Raw genomic sequence first — 19,698 nt, forward strand, 5'->3', positions numbered from 1 at the left:
GGGTAAATTCGAAGAAAATTAGAAAATTCCGAATAGGAATTTTGAATACGAATTCCGAAAATGGATTGAACGAATCAACCGAATTTAACGAAATGAAATAACTAGATTAATGAATCAAAATGAAACAAAACTAATTTTTTCCTCATGCACATGTCTAGTAGTTCCTCAATTTTTTTTTTACTTTAGGCTTCTAATATTGTACCATTGTAACAGAACTAATGTGATACGGTTATCTAAACAGCAAAATAATTTCTAGTGGTCTATGGCAGCCCTAAATAGAGATTGTGTTTCAGGGAATCAAGAGGTTGAACTTGAAGTTAGAAATTGCATACAGACATTGGGGTTGATTTACTAAAGCTGGAGAGTGCAAAATCTGGTGCACCTGTGCATAGAAACCAATCAGCTTCCACTTTTTGTTTTTTGTCAAAATTTAATTGAACAAGCTGAGGTTAGACGCTGATTGGCTACCATGCACAGCTGCACCAGATTTTGCATTCTCCAGTTTTAGTAAATCAACTGCATCGTATTCTGTCATGTATTTATTGTACATTATGGTAGTCAATATTCCCCCCAGTGCAGGTCTATTTTACAGGTGGGACCTAAGTATGATAATGGAATGCATTCTTCATCTATTATATATTTCATATTTGCCTGCTATGACTATATCAGAAATGTTTTGGACCAGGGTGGTGCTGTGGAAAAAGCATATCTTGATTGCAGCAAAGCATTTGATATGATTCCACATAATTCTTGCATAGAAAAAATTGTACAAGCTAGGACTAAAACCTTGGATGGTGCATAGTAGATACGCAGTTTGCTAAAGTATAGCAGAGTTTGGCTCTAAATGGAGTTCATTCAGAACAGAGACTAGTCGTTAGTGGTGTACTGCAAGGCTCAGTACTGGGTCCTGTTCTATTTTATCTGTTTGTAAATGATATATCTGAACTTTTTGTGTCAAAGGTATGTCTTTTTACTCATGACACAAAGGTGTACAAAAGGGGTTGAGTTTCCATATGGTGTTTGTAACATAGAACATGATATGGCATTGCTGGAAATTGGTCAAAACAGGAAAACTACAGCTCAATCACCAGAAGGAGGAAGGAGATCCTGATTCCCTTATATAGATCTTTAGTTATCACCAGAGGCATCACCAACAGGAAGAAGGAGACACTGATTCCTTAATATAGATCTTTAGTTATCACTAGAGGAATCAAAAACAGGAGGAAGGAGGTCCTGTTTCCCTTATATAGATCTTTACTTATCACCAGATGGATCACCAGCAGGAGGAAGGAGGTCCTGATTCCCTTACATACCGTATTTATCGGCGTATAACACGCACCGGCGAATAACACGCACCCCAAGTTTAGGAGGGAATTATAAGGAAAAAAATGTTTTAAGGAAAAAAACTTACATTTAAATGCCCATCAATGCAGCCTTGCACAGCGTCCATCTGCATGCTTGTCCAGTGTCAGCCTTGGTGTCATTTGCAGCCTTGCAGTCAGCAGCCTTGGTGTCATTTGCAGCCTTGCAGTCAGCAGGCTTGGTGTCATTTGCAGCCTTGCAGTCATTTGCAGCCTTGCAGTCAGCAGCCTTGCTGTCATTTGCAGCCTTGGTGTCATTTGCAGCCTTGCAGTCAGCAGCCTTGGTGTCATTTGCAGCCTTGCAGCTTTGCCAGTGCTGATCTGCAGCTTTGTCTGTGTCCTTTTGCAGCCTTGCCCAGGCGCTAGGTGTACAGATATTGTGAATAAAATTGTGAATAAAATAAAATTATGAATATAAACCTGTGAAAAGGTATCCTGCGGCTGAGCACTATAACCCTGATAGGGGGCACCACTAAGCATGTATACAAAAAGTTCAGCGCTGGATATAAATAAACATTAAAGAAGTACTGTGTTAAATACAAACAAACTCTGAAAATATATAAAATTAAAAGAACTGTGCACAATCGTTCGCTTGAAATAAATATTGTCCATGAGTATTCCCAATATAGTGAAGACAAACTGAAATGTGAATAAAACGTGCTTATTCATTTAAAATAGTGTCCATAGAGACATTTGTGAGAATCGCTGTTGGATATATATATAACTTCCACCGCTGTTAAACCCGTCACCACAGAGAGATTAAAGGCTTACCAGACAGCCCTTAAAGAAAGGCATGAAAACGACCTCCACTTTGGATGTTGTCCCTTAGGTGGATAGGTCCGGATCAGATGGATCTCAGGTTAGTGAGATCAGATGAGCATGTTGCATTAGCCTGCCGGCCTTAGATTATCACCTGGGCGTTTTCCTGGGAGATTTCCTCAGCCTCACCCTGTTTATTTATATCCAGCGCTGCACTTTTAGTATACATGTCAGTGTCACTGCAGTTTGAAAATGGCGCCGCCAGCGCCGAAATACACAGAGCCGGTCCTCGGCTCTTCTCGGCGGCTCTCGTTCACTTTCGGCTCCACTCATAGTCCCGCCCGGGATGGGCGTGACTGTGAGCGGAGCTAGCCGAACCTAGCCGAGTACACTCGGCTAGGTTCGGGCGGCGCTCGAGTGAAGCCGAAAGTGGCCGAGAAGAGCCGAGGACCGGCTCTGTGTATTGCGGCGCCATTTTCAAATCGCGGTCAGCGATCGATCCGCTCAGTCAGCGGGGGATCGCAGGGGACCTGATTTTAAGGGGAAAATAGTGCGTGTTATATGCCGATAAATACGGTAGATCTTTAGTTATCACTAGAGGGATCACCAACAGGAGGAAGAATGTCTTGATTCCCCCATATAGATTTTTTGTAAGGCCTCAGATAGAATACTGTGTCCAGTTCTGGAGACCTAACTTACAAAAATGTATTGATACGAAGAACAAGTCCAGGCATGGGCAACACACACAATGAAAGGTCTGAGGGATAAAAAAATATGAGAAGAAACTGCAGGAATGTACAGACTGAAGGAAAGAAAGGAAGGGATATGACTGAAACCTTTGAATACATTGAGGGTACGAGTTAGGTTCAGGAGGGCAGTATTCTTTATTATTGCCCTCCTAAACCTAATACTGCCCCGAATGTATCAAGAACATGAGGAAAGTACTTCAAAATAGCAGGGAAGTTGTAAACTAACCTTAGAAAGTAGTATTTTTCCAAAAGGGTTGTTAAAGCTTGAAGCAGACTTCCAGCAGAGATACTGGGGTTAATTTACTAAAACTGTAGAGTGCAAAATCTGGTGCTGCTGTGCATGGTAGCCAATCAGCTTGCTTCTAACCTCAGCTTGTTCAATTAAGCTTTGACAAAAAAAAAACCTGGAAGCTGATTGGTTACTATACAGAACCGCACCAGATTTTGCACTTTCCAGTTCCAGGTCATAGAGCCCATGGTTTTCATGCACAATGGCCAGTATAATGAATTCCCACTGGTGCTGTCTTACTTATGTTGATACAAGTTAGTCTGGTTTTTCATTACAGACACCTGATGACCAGTGGCGATCTAGCAGCAATGGCTATGGGGCCAATGTTGGGATCAGACAAATTCATGTGAGCAGAGAATGTGCTTTTGTATCACCTAGCACAATCAGCACAATCAAGCTCCAAAGGCTAATCAATTAATGATAACCTGTATCATTAATAACTATGCACTCAGTGTTGGTTTTAGAGCACGTTTGTGGTCATGTTTCTTGTTCCTGATTGTGAATGTATTTATCAAATTAACAACACTGATACCTATATATACACTGAATGATGTGTGCAGTAATGCATGTATAAAAAATAACTGACACACTGGATGAGTATTAAACTGCACTTGATATAAAATTTAAAAAGGGCATTGTCCAGATAAATGTTTATATAATAAACTACATAAAACACACTGCTAAGACACCCCTATTTTGTGAAAAGTCCTGTTTATGAACAGTGTCTGAAAGGGGATAGGCATTCTGAAAATGGTGGTGTGGCTGTATTAGGGCAGTATTTTGGAAGGCTGGAGTAAAGTTAAGGGGCCAGCAAAATTGATTTTTAATTTGCAGCAGAGAGTGTAATCCCCCATCAGCCTTATGTCTACATTCGAGTTATTCATTCTGTTATAAGGTGGGATCGGAAGTGAGTAGTATAAGTCACTACTGTGATTTGTGTGTAAATTTCAGATTAAGCTATTGACCTCTGTGAACAACAAACTTTGTCAATAGGAAACAAAGAGAAATAAAAAAAAACACATTAAAAGTAGCCTAAGAATCCACCTGTTGCCTGAATACAGTATTCAGATTTAAAGTATTCAGTATTTCGTATTTATGAGACTGGGAAAAGATTTTTATATTTTAACATTTTACGTTTTAAGTCCTGACCATAATAAAGAAAGGAAATATGTACACAATGCTAAACTTAAAGGGGTTGTGTCAGAAGAGTTAGTAGACCAGACTGTGTGGACTGCACAGAGGTAACCAAAAACGCATGGAAAGTGAATAGTAATGATATTTATTAAGATAGGTGATAAATAAGAAAATACAAACAGTGCACAACCAACCCAACAAACCCACCAACAACAGTATATACAGCAAGGGGCAGTACCAGGATCACAGATGTCAGCCAGGCCAGGGTCATACACAGCAGATCAGCAGAAAGACAAGGAATGTTCCAGAAACGTAAACATTAGCCAGGCCAAGGTCATACACGGGAGATCAGTAGATGAGGCACTGGGAACCAACAGGACAGGGAGGGGATGGATCGGGCTAAAGGGTAAACGAAAGGGTACAGGAACACAGGAGGGACAGCGAACAAGGTCAGGGCTCAAGGAGAGAGATACCAAGGCAAGCATGTGAGGGCTTGCCGGGTATTTATGGGACTGACAATAATTGTCTTCATGTAACACCTGAGCACAGGAAGTGTTGTCTGCTCCATACTGCCAGGATCCATCCGCTGGTGGACGTCAGTACTGCGGCCAAAAGATGAGATGACATCAGCAGGGAAAGATTCCCCTGACAGTTCCAAACTGCCAGGAGACACCTGCTGGTGGACCCCAGTACTGCACGCCAAATGATATATCTTACCAGCCTTAATTGTCCATAGTCTGTGGCATCGGGCAGAACGGTGGAAGAGATTATTTCAGGCTGGTCGTCAGGCACATCTGGGCAGACAGCTGGTACATCCGGGTCATTGAGCTGGGCAGCGGGCTCCCTACTGGCAAGCTGTGTAACAGGCACTGACTCGGCAAGCAGAGTAAGGGGCATTGGTTTGACAGACTGGGGCACCAATATCAAGACAACAGGCTGGAAAGCGGGCACATCAGACTGGGAATCGGGCACATCAGGCTGGAAAGCGGGCATCAAGACATCAGGCTGGAAGGCAGGCATTGAGACATCAGGCTAAAAGGCAAGCATCGAGACAACAGGCTGGAAGGCAGGCACCGAGACAACAGGCTGGAAAGCTGGCACATCAGGCTGGAAAGCTGGCACATCAGGCTGGAAAGCGGAGACATCAGACTGGAAGGCAGGCACCAAGACATCAGGCTGGAAGGCATTCATCGAGACATCAGGCTGAAAGGCAAGCTTCAAGACAACAAAGCGGGCACATTAGACTGGAAAGCAGGAACATCAGACTGGAAAGTGGGCACATTAGACTGAAAAGCGGGAACATCAGACTGGAAAGCGGGAACATCAGACTGGAAAGTGGGCACATCAGACTGGAAAGCGGGAATATCAGACTGGAAAGCGGGCACATCAGACTGGAAAGCGGGCACATCAGACTGGAAAGCGGGCACTTCAGACTGGAAAGCGGGAACATCAGACTGGAAAGCGGGCACATCAGGCTGGAAAGCGGGAACATCAGGCTGGAAGGCAGGCACATCAGGCTGGAAGGCAGGCACCGAGACTTCGGGCTAGAAGGCAGGCATCAAGACATCAGACTGGAAAGCGGGCACATCAGACTGGAAAGCGGACACATCAGACTGGAAGGTAGGCACATCAGGCTGGAAGGCAGGCACCGAGACAACAGGTTGGAAGGCAGGCACCAAGACATCAGGCTGGAAAGCTGGCACATCAGGCTGGAAAGCTGGCACATTAGGCTGGAAAGCGGAGACATCAAACTGGAAGGCAGGCACCAAGACATCAGGCTGGAAGGCGGGCATTGAGACATCAGGCTGAAAGGCAGACACCGAGACATCAGGCTGGAAGGCAAGCTTCGAGACATCAGGCTGGAAGGCAGGCACTGAGAAAACAGGCTGGAAGGCAGGCAGTGAGACAACAGGCTGGAAGGCAGGCACTGAGACATCAGACTGGAAAGCGAGCACATCAGACTGGAAAGCGGGCACATCAGGCTGGAAAGCAGGGACATCAGGCTGGAAAGCGGGCACATCAGACTGGAAAGCTGGCACATCAGGCTGGAAATCTGGCACATCAGGCTAGAAAGCTGGCACATCAGGCTGGAAAGCTGGCACATCAGGCTGGAAAGTGGAGCCATCAGACTGGAAGTAAGGCACCGAGACATCAGGCTGGAAGACATGCATCGAGACATCAGGCTGAAAGGCAAGCTTCGAGACATCAGGCTGAAAGGCAAGCTTCAAGACATCAGGCTGGAAGGTAGGCACTGAGACAACAGGCTGGAAAGCGGGCCCTGAGACAACAGACTGGAAAGCAGGCACATCAGACTGGAAAGCGGGAACATCAGACTGGAAAGTGGGCACATCAGACTGGAAAGCGGGAATATCAGACTGGAAAGCGGGCACATCAGACTGGAAAGCGGGCACATCAGACTGGAAAGCGGGCACTTCAGACTGGAAAGCGGGAACATCAGACTGGAAAGCGGGCACATCAGGCTGGAAAGCGGGAACATCAGGCTGGAAGGCAGGCACATCAGGCTGGAAGGCAGGCACCGAGACTTCGGGCTAGAAGGCAGGCATCAAGACATCAGACTGGAAAGCGGGCACATCAGACTGGAAAGCGGACACATCAGACTGGAAGGTAGGCACATCAGGCTGGAAGGCAGGCACCGAGACAACAGGTTGGAAGGCAGGCACCAAGACATCAGGCTGGAAAGCTGGCACATCAGGCTGGAAAGCTGGCACATTAGGCTGGAAAGCGGAGACATCAAACTGGAAGGCAGGCACCAAGACATCAGGCTGGAAGGCGGGCATTGAGACATCAGGCTGAAAGGCAGACACCGAGACATCAGGCTGGAAGGCAAGCTTCGAGACATCAGGCTGGAAGGCAGGCACTGAGAAAACAGGCTGGAAGGCAGGCAGTGAGACAACAGGCTGGAAGGCAGGCACTGAGACATCAGACTGGAAAGCGAGCACATCAGACTGGAAAGCGGGCACATCAGGCTGGAAAGCAGGGACATCAGGCTGGAAAGCGGGCACATCAGACTGGAAAGCTGGCACATCAGGCTGGAAATCTGGCACATCAGGCTAGAAAGCTGGCACATCAGGCTGGAAAGCTGGCACATCAGGCTGGAAAGTGGAGCCATCAGACTGGAAGTAAGGCACCGAGACATCAGGCTGGAAGACATGCATCGAGACATCAGGCTGAAAGGCAAGCTTCGAGACATCAGGCTGAAAGGCAAGCTTCAAGACATCAGGCTGGAAGGTAGGCACTGAGACAACAGGCTGGAAAGCGGGCCCTGAGACAACAGACTGGAAAGCGGGCACATCAGACTGGAAAGCGGGCACATCAGACTGGAAGGCGGGCACATCAGGCTGGAAGGCGGGCACATCAGGCTGGAAGGTGGGCACATCAGGCTGGAAGGAGGGCACATCAGGCTGGAAGGAGGACACATCAGGCTAGAAGGCAGGCACATCAGGCTGGAAGGCAGGCATCAAGACATCAGACTGGGAAGCGGGCACATCAGACTGAAAAGCGGGCACCGAGACTTCAGGCTGGAAGGCAGGCATCAGGACGTCACACTGAAAAGCGGGCACATCAGACTGGAAAGCAGAGACATCAAGCTGGAAGGCAGGCACCGAGACATCCGGCTGGAAGGCAAGCACCAAGACATCTAGCTGGAAGGTAAGCATCAAGACATCCGGCTGGAAGGCAAGCATCGAGACATCCGGCTGGAAGGCGGGCACCGAGACATCAGGCTGGAAGGCGGGCACCGAGACATCAGACTGGAAGGTAGGCATCAGGACATCAGACTGGGAGGCAGGCACATCAGACTGGATAGCAGGCACATCAGACTGGAAAGCGGGCACCGAGACTTCGGGCTGGAAGGCAGGCATCAGGACAGACTGGAAAGCGAGCACATCATACTGGAAAGCGGGCACATCAGACTGGACAGCGGGCACATCAGACTGGGAAACAAAGACATCAAGCTGGGAGGCAGGTGCAGAGACATCCGGCTGAAAGGCAAACACCGAGACATCCGGCTGGAAGGCAAGCATCGAGACATCCAGCTGGAAGATGGGCACATCAGACTGGAAAGCGGGAACATCAGATTGGGGTACAGGAACTTCAGGCAGAGACACTGGCTGGATATCAGGCAGAGGTTTGGCAGAATCAGGTGAGTTATCAGGTTTAGCTGGCATGCAAGCAGACTGGAGCAGGTTGGTTGGTGTGGAAGCAAGTTGGGTTACTGGCAGGATCGTGTGGGTAGGAAAGAACTTTCGTTTCTTTTTTGGTTTAGCCAGCGCAGCCTTGTAGGTAATTGCAGGGCTGTAAGAAAGGGATGTAACTGGGCAAAAGGAAGACCAGGGAACAGTGGCTGGAGGAGGGGTTTGTGGGATTGTTACAGGTGGAAGAGAAGAGGCAGGTGGATTGGAAGCAGGATAGGTGCAGTGAGTAGAGACTGGGTAATAGCACTTACTGGGAAGCTGTGTATACTGGACTGTAGCTGAGGTTGCCATGGGCGACTGGGAGAAAGATTCTTGGGAAGGTAGGTGGCTAATGGCGGGGCTGGGTTGCTGTGGCTTAGCTAAATGCAGGAGATCTGACCATGCTTGTAACACAGGTTGAACAAAAGTTGGTTCACATACAGCCTGTCTAATCAGAGATTGTATTGAACAAATGCAATCGGATAACACCTGCTGGGAACAAGAGGAATAATGTTCTTCAAAAAAAGCCGGATCATTCTCTAACAACCATACCAGGGATTCAACCTGGTCACCACTGAAAGGAGGGGAGAAATCGTCACTTCCTTAGGGAAAGCATGACAAGGCTGGCTTTGCACATAATTGGATTAAAGGCTGAACATCCTCAAATAACATACGACCCTGATCTACTAGAAAATGGGCTGATCGGATCGTTTCCAGCAGTTGGTCACTGGTCCAATCTTTAAGAGTCTGGCGGCAATATTCATTATCCTCTGCCGCCAGCAGAGAAATAATAGACAATTTCATTAAAGTCCATCTTTTATCTTTTGCGCGCCCACCGTACCAGGGTGGTTTCTCAGTGCAGCCACGTCTGGTCAGGGATGGCCTTGGTATACTGTCAGAAGAGTTAGTAGACCAGACTGTGTGGACTGCACAGAGATAACCAAAAACGCAAGGAAAGTGAATAGTAATGATATTTATTAAGATAGGTAATAAATAAGAAAATACAAACAGTGCACAACCAGCCCAACAAACCCACCAACAACAACAGTATATACAGCAAGGGGCAGTACCAGAATCACAGATGTCAGCCAGGCCAGGTTCATACATAGCAGATCAGCAGAAAGACAAGGGATGTTCCAGAAACGTAAACATTATCCAGGCCAAAGTCCTACACGGGACATCAGTAGGTGAGGGACTGGGAACCAACAGGACAGGGAGGGGATGGATCGGGCTAAAGGGTACAGGAACACAGGAGGGATCGGGTCAGGATAAGCACGGAAGGTCAGATGCAGGCTCAGGATCGGGTAACAGGTGAACAAGGTCAGGGCTCAAGGAGAGAGATACCAAGGCAAGCATGTGAGGGCTTGCCGGGTATTTATGGGACTGACAATAATTGTCTTCATGTAACACCTGAGCGCAGGGAGTGTTGTCTGCTCCATACTGCCAGGATCCATCCGCTGGTGGACGTCAGTACTGTGGCCAAAAGATGAAATAACACCAGCAGGGAAAGATTCCCCTGACAGTTCCAAACTGCCAGGAGACACCTGCTGGTGGACCCCAGTACTGCACGCCAAATGATGTATCTTACCAGCGGATGGACCCTTTCGTGACAGGCTGTAAAGTCAGAGGGTTTTTTATCTTAATACATTCTATGCATTAAGATAAAAAAGCATTACGTGTGCAGCAGCCCCCTTTGCCCCCCCTAATACTTATCTGAGCCCCATCTCTGTCCAGCGATGTCCACGAGTGTCTCAGCCGTCCGGGAATCTCCCTCCTGGTTGGCTGAGACACAGCAGCTGCGCCATTGGCTCCCACTGCTGTTAGTTAGCCAATCAGGAGAGAGAGGGGGCAGGGTCAAACCGCATCTCCATGTCTGAATGGACACAGGGAGCTGCAGCTTGGCTTGGGTGCCCCCATAGCCAGCTGTTTGCTGTGGGGGCACTCAACAGGAGGGAGGGGCCCGGGAGCACAGAAGTGGGAGCCCAGAAAAGGAGGATGGGGGCTGCTCTGTGCAAATCCACTGCACACAGCAGGTAAGTATAACATGTTTGTTATTTTAATAGAAAAAAACATGAGATTTTACAATCACTTTTACACTGAGGCTTGATCCTTAATCTAATCCTAAATATTACCCCTTGAATGGCAAAGCAACTGGTTCACATTAATGTTGACTCCACAGACCCACATATCCCTCTTGCTCCCCTGCCAGTTCAATCAGCTGCCGGAAGTCAAAGAAAAATCCTGTGTAAGCTACAAAATGCTAGAGTTTTATCCCACAGGGGACTGTGGACTCCCCATGTGACAATGCCCTTACATATCACACAGTACCAGATATTTCTTTACAAAGCTAAAACTTTTTTTGCTTTGGGTAAAGTATGGAATGGTTATTTTTAGTTTTGTTGCCTGTGTGCCAACTGGGATATTTCTCTTCACCTTATGTCCCAGAGACACAGCTGTGTAGGATGAAGCATCTCCAAAGTGAGGGTAAAGTCCCTCATTGGCTCCAAAGCAGTTGTCCCACTGGAAGATTTCCCTTTGCCTGTTCCAGCAACAACTCCAAAATTTTACATTTCCCATCAATTTTTGTACCAGAGATAATGGTCACCAGGATAGACTGTGGCAAAGAATCTTCCAAGCTGGGACCTTCCAACTACAGGCCCTAAGCAGCAATAAAAATCCTGATAGAAGATTTAGCATGTCCATACTCTACACAAATATGAAATAAAAATGTTTTGGATTTACATACATTTTTATATTTCACCTAGTTACTAAGAAAACTATCACCAAATCTATTGGACAGTATAAAAAGCATACGGTTGCCACATTGTTCAGTGTCAAAAATTCAGTCAGTTTAGTGTATTAATTCATATTTCATGTGGGCATTTATAAGTATATTGTTCCACATGTAATAAATTTTTAATTCTTATAATGATAATATATTTTTTTAATCAATTTTTAATACTCTTTGTGTTTACAAATTCTAGGATGAGCTGAAGAAACTGTACACTCAGTTGGAGATCTACAAAAGGAAAAAGATGATTGCAAATAATCCTCATCTTCAAAAAAAGAGGTGTTCTAAGAAAGGTTTGGGGCGATCAATTATGAGAAGAATAACAGAGATCCCTGAATCTGTTAGCCGGCAGTGTTCTAAAGAAGACAAAGAAGGTGGAGATCACAGTAACCCAAAAAACACCAGTAAGAAGAGTCACCAGGATTCAAATGCTCACAATGCAAAATTAAAGGAAGACTCCACAAAACACCGGCCATTTTCGCTGAAAAAGTCCCATAGCACCTACGATCATTTGAGAGGGCAAGATGACAAACCCAATGGAATTTCCACAGAAAAGATTGATGTGTCTGAAAATTCAATACGGAATTCTGTGAATGGGAAAAAACTTGGTCACAGGGAGGCTGAAGAACTAGAAGCCGTTTCTGCTGAATCAGTGCCCTTGGTCTGCAAGTCTGCAAGTGCCCATAATCTCACTCTAGATAAGAAACCATTGCATCCAAGTTTATCTGTCTTGCAAAAATCACTTAGCGCGATTGCAAACTCTAAGGATAAAAGCTTAGGTTTAGGCGAAAAAACAAAAAGCTTGGAAGACTCTGAAAAATATAAAAGAATTGATTCTAATGACAAAGAGGTTCAAAGAGGCAAGTCTTGTCCTGACAAAGAGGAGAACATAGATCAGCAGCAGCCAAGAACATCAAGCCCTATTGAGGAAATCCAAAAAAGTCACAAGCCTGGCATAATGAAGCAACAGGCAATGAATTTGACATTGTCGGAAGCTGATAAAGCAATAGGTGCTCTAGGATTTAAAGAAAAATTTGATATCGAAGAAGTGTGTCCTTGGGAAATGTACGATCTTACACCCACTGCTGTGCCTTCTGAAAATAAAGTACAAAAGCATGTCTCCATTGCTCCTTTAGACTCTGAAAAGAATCACACATCCCGCTCCAAAAGCAAATCTCACAGTCGAACTAAGACAACAGAACAAGGACATCATCAATCAAAACAGAAGAGCTCAGGAAAATCTGACCTAAATACAAAGGATAGCCAAGAACTGGCTTTGAAAGATGAAAGTTCCAAAAAACATCATCCTGGTGATGGTGGAATAGCAGAGCAAGAAGCACCAATGAAACAAATATCTGCTAGTTCACAAGATAAAGAACACAAAAAGAATCTCCCTATCATTGAAGGCATATTACCACCTCTAGATGGCCATATTAATTCCAATAACAATTTGCCACAACCCTTAGCTCTTCAGGCAGAGATATGCCCATGGGATTTTGAACCCCAGGATGGATTAAATGTAATAAGAGGTAAATATTCACCTACCAGCCCTGGTTTGAGTCCTTCATCTCCATCCAGAGAGATGCCAACATCTCCTTCAAAAAAGAGGGTACTGGCCATGCCAGCAAAAAATTCTGCAACATCTTCAAAAAAAGATGAAAATATTGAAAAGGATAAAGGTCGAAATAGAGGTCATGAAAAAGAATTGGATCCAAAAAGCTCAAATGTGAAAATGGACAAATCTAAAAGTGCAGAGGTTTGCTCAGCAGTTGGAGACCACATGTTAGCTGTTCCAGTAAACAAAGGTAAAAGTACCTCAAACCAACATGGCATAGACAAGTGCAAATTAGTCGAGGTATGTCCTTGGGAAAATCTTTCTACTTCACAATCAGAACAAGATACAGAAGCCACTGACAGTAAACACAACGAAACAATGCAAAAAACAAATATGGTGGACATCTGTCCATGGGACTACCATGGCAATGATGACAAATAAAGATAAATAAACAGCAGCTGAACGTGATACTTTAAACATTAGAAAGAAATGGAACTTTTGGTTCGACTTATTTAATCCTGATAACACTGCTAACTTAATGCATCCCAAAAAGATACATTTTATAAAATGACTGGTCTCGTTTTCTTATTAGTGTGTATGTTTCCTGTACACAGTTGTGTCCCATGTTAAAGCATTCCAGATTGTATAATATTTGCAAATAACTGATATATTGTGACACAAAACATTTATGCAAATTTACAGATATTGTATTGATATTGCAACCAAAATACCTGCTATACATTTTGTTTATAGAGTTTCTGTAACTTTTCACTTGGCTTTGAAAGCCACATATTGTACAAGAACTATTTTTTTGTTTGATGTGGTTTATATTGTGATTTGATTTATTTTTTTGTTCACCTCAATATAATATTCAGTACTCTAGTTTGATACTGTTTTAACCAGGGTTTCTTATTTTTAACAAAAGGAATGTTACAGTACCTGTTTGGCTTATATATATAATATATTTAGTGCTTATAGCCTTAGATTTAGTAGAAATCAACTGGTCCTACCTAAATATGAGTATGTGTAACTCAGAGGACAAGTTACTTATTGCCTATGGTTTCATTAAGAGTCCATGAAAAGGAAGTATCAGTATTTTCATGTAACTGTAGTAATTTGTCAGGGACGGACTTCACACCCATTAAAGAACCCTTTTACCTGTTTTTTTTTTTTAAGCTTTCACATCTTTGTAAAAAAAAGTGAATGTTTAACTGTAATTATTTTACCTCTGAATCGCATCTTTATTATCATTTGTAGAATAATAAGAGAGATTGGAAAGAATAATAAAAAATAAGGAAAAAAATAAAAATGATATAAAAAGTGCCTGCCCTTTTACAGTTTTGACTAGACCACTGAAAAGTAGGGAATCTTCACTGAATTTAAATATGTTACACTTTGATATTTTGAAAAATGAATTCATAAGCACAGGAAGACCTACAAGATGCAAATGTTCTAATGGTAATTGCACTTTAATTGTCATTGAGATAGCTTTAAGTTCTACCATGACCCATGTAATATCCAACCTTATTTACTTGTCTTTGGGCAAGACAATGCTTACTTTTGCAAAGCCACATCCATCCCAACCTGATCACTCCCTTAGGAAGAATAAAAATATTCCCCCGAAATTTTAACTCCATACCCAAAAGTACTGTAATATGTTTGGGTATGCACTTGCATATGGCCTACTACAGTGCATACCATTGTCCTGAGATATTTATTTCATGTGGATTCACCCCCCGAAACCTCATATGTTATACATATATATAGTGTTTGGATCTATACATCGACTTCTTTTTATGCATACTCAAAACTAAGCAAACACCTGTGTGTAAAGTACCAGCAGCTTTAAAGTGTATGCATTGTAAGCAGTTTTTTTCTGTTAACTATCAGTATTTGTTTTTTTTGTTTTTTATTACAGTGTGTTACAGCACAAAAAAGTAAGGCATGCAGGACAAGATGGGTCATTGACAACGTTTCTCTTTGTTGTTTGCATACTTGATGCGTGCAAGTAACAAGCAGCTTACTATGATACAAATTCTGTTGGTCAATATTTTGATGTTCAAATGAACCATTACAGAATTATTTAGGCATAATGAGATCAGCTAGGCCATTCCAAACTCTTGTTGATAGATTAGTGGTGTACATTGGAAGCTTAATCAACAGAGCAATATTTTTGCAGCAACAACCAGGACAATGATTTCATTAGTTGCTATCTATTAAAAATCATAGCACCATTTGGACTTCACTAGGAATTCATATGATTAGGTTTTTGTTGAATGAAATATAGACATATGTCAAGAAAGGGACAAAATCGTAACTTAAAGTGGGTCCATGCCCCACAGATAGTTAAGGCAATATTTTGAGGAATACTGCAAATCAACTTCCAAGAAACCTAAGAGGTCACTTACATGCAAGGCATTTTGAAGTTACTAGATTGTTCAGTGGATTTACAAAGTGTTGGACATCCCCTTGAACCCTGATGCAGGGGCAAGCTAACCTTGTTTTGCCTGGTTTAACCCAATGCGTAAGTCTTTCCACAGTATTAAAAATTGGTTGTTGTTTCTTCTTTGTCCTGCAACCTTTCATCCAAATGTTGACCTACAAAGCTGAAGGAGCCTGAAAGTGGGTTATTAAGGATAATGTGGGATTGTAACAGAAAAAATCTGGGAAAGTTCTAGAGTTTTGGGATTTGGCCAACTGCACAGTAAGGCTTGAACATCTACATTTGAAAGCCCACATTTGTGTACAAAATGTCAGGCCGCTGATGCAGTAAATACTGTACAGTGTCACACTGCTTATTCCGTAAGTGTCACTTTGTTGATTTTACTATCAAAAGAAATATTTTTGATTTTTTTTTGTATAATATAAGATTCAGTATGCCTGGTGCAGGATAGCCTATTAGATATCATACTGGTCCACAAATATTCTTACAGCTGCACCTCTAGCAAATGCTGTATTACCAAATTAGGTCTCCTAGAGACAATTTCAGTAATTTTCGGAGGTCCTAAAGTAGACCTGTCAGTTCCAAAGACCTGCTAAAATGGCTACACTTTCTAATTGGCCAGTGAAGTTCCCATCACAGAGATATGGTGGTTGCAAGGAGATAGGGCAGCTCTCAACTTTACTAGGAAAGTCAGAAACTGCTAATTAGATTTGCATCCAGAATACTTGTGAAAATATTGGATATATGCATGCACATCTAGATGATGAGATTTTATTCATGTGATTTTAGCTTTTTTTTTTTCAATTGGTGGGTATACTTTTGAGTTAAAGTGTATGTAAACCCAAAAACAACATTTTTTTTATTGCAGCTTACTAGTCCTTGGTGTGGTGGCTGCATTAATTTTCTTTTTTTGAATTTCTTTTGCTTTATTTTCACCTGGTAGTCCTGCAGATAATACACACCATGTCAGTTCTCTGCTGTATCTATGGAAGTAGTCATTGTTGTTCCCCTAGGCTGCTCTCCTGATATGTACTACAAACATGTCTGCATCTCCTCATCTGTATTACATGGGGAAAGAGGGGGGAGGCATTTTAATCTGTATTTTACAAAAGATAGCTATGAAGGAAGATAATCTTTGGTGCAGCTCACAGGAAGTGACAAACACTCTGCTTTTTTGGCAAGATCAATGTATTTGTATTTGCTGAAAATGTTCTTAGCTGGAAAAAAGTAACCTACTGCAGCCACAACATCTAAGGACTCGTAAGCTGCAAAGTATTGCATTTTTGTTCCTAGGTTTAGATACTCTTTAATAATTGACTCATGTTTTAAGTGACAAAATGTGAAGACGTTAGGGAGATATAATATATATGGAGGTGTAATGTTCTACACTTCACAATTTTATTTTTGACTGGCTGTGATTCACAAACTCAGCATGGAATTCCTGGAAACATTGAAAACAGTGTGCTTGTATTCCAGGAATAATAAAATTGATGCTATGTAACCAGTGGCAGGTTTTAATTACCTTAAATTGCGTGATCACATATCTCTAAGCCGTCAAACCATTCTTCAATGCAAGGTTTGTCTGCTAACTGTACATTTGACAGCAGCTTAAGCAGTGCATTGTGGGCTGAGGGCTTTTGTGCATGGGAACTTGTATGTACTTTTCTCTTTGTACAAGTCAATAAAAATGCAAAAGCAGACACAAAACAACTCAAAAGGAGGTCAGAAGGAACCTCAGATGCATCTCAAATGAAAGCTGAATGCACTTAAAAGCACACAGCATTTGCCCATCCAATACAAACATTTTAAATGTTATGTTAAAATGTAGTATCCCTAATTAGTAAAAATTAATAAAAGGTTATTGTTGCAATACTCGCCTCTCCCACAAGGCTCACTGCTCCAGTCATCCAGCACCAGTCCTCTTCCAGGTTCAATGACACCCAGCATCATTTAACCCACTTCCTATGTCTGCAGGGTGTCATGGACACGCCTTCTTAAAGCGGAGGTCCACCCAAAAGTGGAAGCTCCACTTATCTGCTTCCTCCCCCCCTCCGGTGCCACATTTGCCACCTTTCGGGGGGGAGGGGGAATAGGTACCTGTTTTTGACAGGTACCCGTCCCCTGGCTGTGGCAAGGTCCCCCAGAAGTTCACCCCCCCTCCTTCCCCCACTACCTGGCCATTCACAAAGCGAAGCCCTTACAGGCAATGGTGGCAGCAGCACCCTAGAGCCGATGGAAACATCAGCTGGGGTGCCGACATCGCTGGATTTCAGGACAGGTGAATGTCCTAATATTAAAAGTCAGCAGCTACAGTATTTGTAGCTGCTGACTATTAATTTTTTTTTTCGTGGGGGGGGCTGGACCTCCTCTTTAAGGGAATCACCATGGTACCCTGCAATCACAGTACAACGATGTACAGTACGGTTCTGATGTCATTACATCAGCCACTCTCTGCTTTACTGAGTACTGCCCAGTACTAGAAAAGAGGACCCTGTTTGTCAGGGGATAGGCAAGAAGATAACTGAACAAAGGTAATTATAGAAAAAATATACACAGGGGACTTTAAGGGAGAAGAAATTAGCTCTAAGAAAGATGGGCGCTAATAAAAATAGGTTAAAAGTGCAGTTTTCCTTTGACATCCAGTTGTTTGTGTGTAACTGGCATGGGGTTTGATTTACTAAAACTGAAGAGTGCAAAATGTGATGCAGCTGTGCACAGAAACCAATCGGCTTTCTGTTTTTTTTTTTTGTAAAAATGTAATTGCACAAGCTGAAGTTAGAAGCTGATTGGTTTCTATGCAGAGCTGCACCAGATTTTGCACTCTCCAGTTTTAGTAAATCAACCCCAATGTGCTTAAGTGGTCAACAGCACCTAAAGCCAAGTTCCACCAAAACCGTAGAATACTTTTTTCACTCAAAAGCTCCAGCGGCAAGATTTTTCAACTACAGTGTGCTTCTCTGCCCCTGCTCACAAACAGGAGATTTACAAAGACTAGAGCACTCAGAATCTGGTGCAGCTGTGCATGGTAGCCAATCAGCTTCTAGCTTCAGCTTGTTTAGTTAAGCTTTGTGAATAAAACCTGGAAGCTGATTGGTTTCTGTGCAGAGCTGCAGCAGAAATTGCACACTCCAGTTTTAGTAAATCCCCCCAATACTCTCTTGCAAAACAACCCTGTGGTTCACTGTTTATTCAACATTATAAAGAATCTATTGGGGCAGCCTGTTGAGTATCTGTTGAGGCAGTTGGGTGCATTTACTAAATGGAAACAGGCTGGCCACCTTGCAGGGGAAGTTGCACTTTGCAAGGGAATTTTACCCAGAGCTTATCGAATGTGCTGAAGTCACACTTTGCAAAGAATACCCAATTACATGCAAGGAAAGTAAAAAGAACTGCATTTATGCTTGCACATGATTGGATGATGGAAGTCAGTAGAGCTTCGGGCCATACACTAAGCTCTGGCGAAAATTCCCTTGCAAAGTAAACAAAGTGCTTTAGTAAATCAAACGCAGCGGTTGGCTATAATTGGAATCCCCAATATATAGAATTGTTAACAAAAGCACAAAAGAAGAAATATTTTGAATAGAAATTGTCTTTTATAAACAGACGTTTCCCCCATATATAACTTTTCTAACAAGCAAATGGTAAGTTGTCCTCTGACTGCATGCATTAATTGCACTCCACCGCTCATGTCTCTCTCCTTTCTAAAGGTGTTGGTTTCAAAACAAACAGATTCTATGTTTTTTTGTTGTTTTTTTTTAACCTCATAACATATGCAGCACAATAATATTTGGTCACTGACAAGGACATTCTTTGCATAAAATCTGTTGGTAGTTTTAGTTTTAAAGCCTAGTTTTTTGCATGCTAGTGGTAGATAGGACCAAGAAAACACTGCCTTCTTTTAGTATTTCTCTAGAAATAAAATATGCATAATACATAAATTGTAAGAAAATTCACCCTAATCTGTGTTACTGGAGAGGATATATATTATAATGGTATTTATTGTACAGCATCCACCATTAAAAAAAAATTTGATAGACTTATGTTGTGATGTGTCGCAGCATGTAAATATTATATTAAATACAATAAAAACACATTTGTAAGAAAACTGACTCGTGTTCTACTATACAATTTGATTGACTATATGACTTTATTTCAAGTAGACTATACACAATAATGTTTGCTCTAATTTGTGTAATCTTCTGCCAGTGGCATCTGACACCCGTAAGGGTCCATTGACATATGCACGTTGCCACAACATGCACTAAAATGCACATTTTACCATGCTACCACAAAGGATATTAAGATATAATCTTTAGTATTACAATAGATTGCAACATGCTTGCCATGCATACTTGTTAATATTTTTTTATGATTCAGCAATGGTATACATTCATTGAATTAAGAAAAGACTAAAAAAATGTAGC

At 42.8% G+C, this 19,698-nt stretch overlaps 1 protein-coding gene across 1 annotated transcript in view; it reads left to right on the forward strand.

The window, feature by feature from the left end:
* GPR158 (G protein-coupled receptor 158) overlaps window positions 1-19,379 on the forward strand; it is a 364,240-nt gene extending 344,861 nt beyond the window's left edge. The window contains exon 11 of the mRNA XM_073629786.1: window positions 11,470-19,379. Within this exon, the coding sequence (XP_073485887.1) occupies window positions 11,470-13,272 (1,803 nt within the window). The 3' untranslated portion in view covers window positions 13,273-19,379. The remainder of the gene's footprint in view (window positions 1-11,469) is intronic.
* The last annotated feature ends 319 nt before the right edge of the window (window positions 19,380-19,698 follow it).

Source organism: Aquarana catesbeiana, linkage group LG05 (genome assembly GCF_042186555.1).
Source record: "Aquarana catesbeiana isolate 2022-GZ linkage group LG05, ASM4218655v1, whole genome shotgun sequence".
Lineage (NCBI taxonomy): Eukaryota > Metazoa > Chordata > Amphibia > Anura > Ranidae > Aquarana > Aquarana catesbeiana.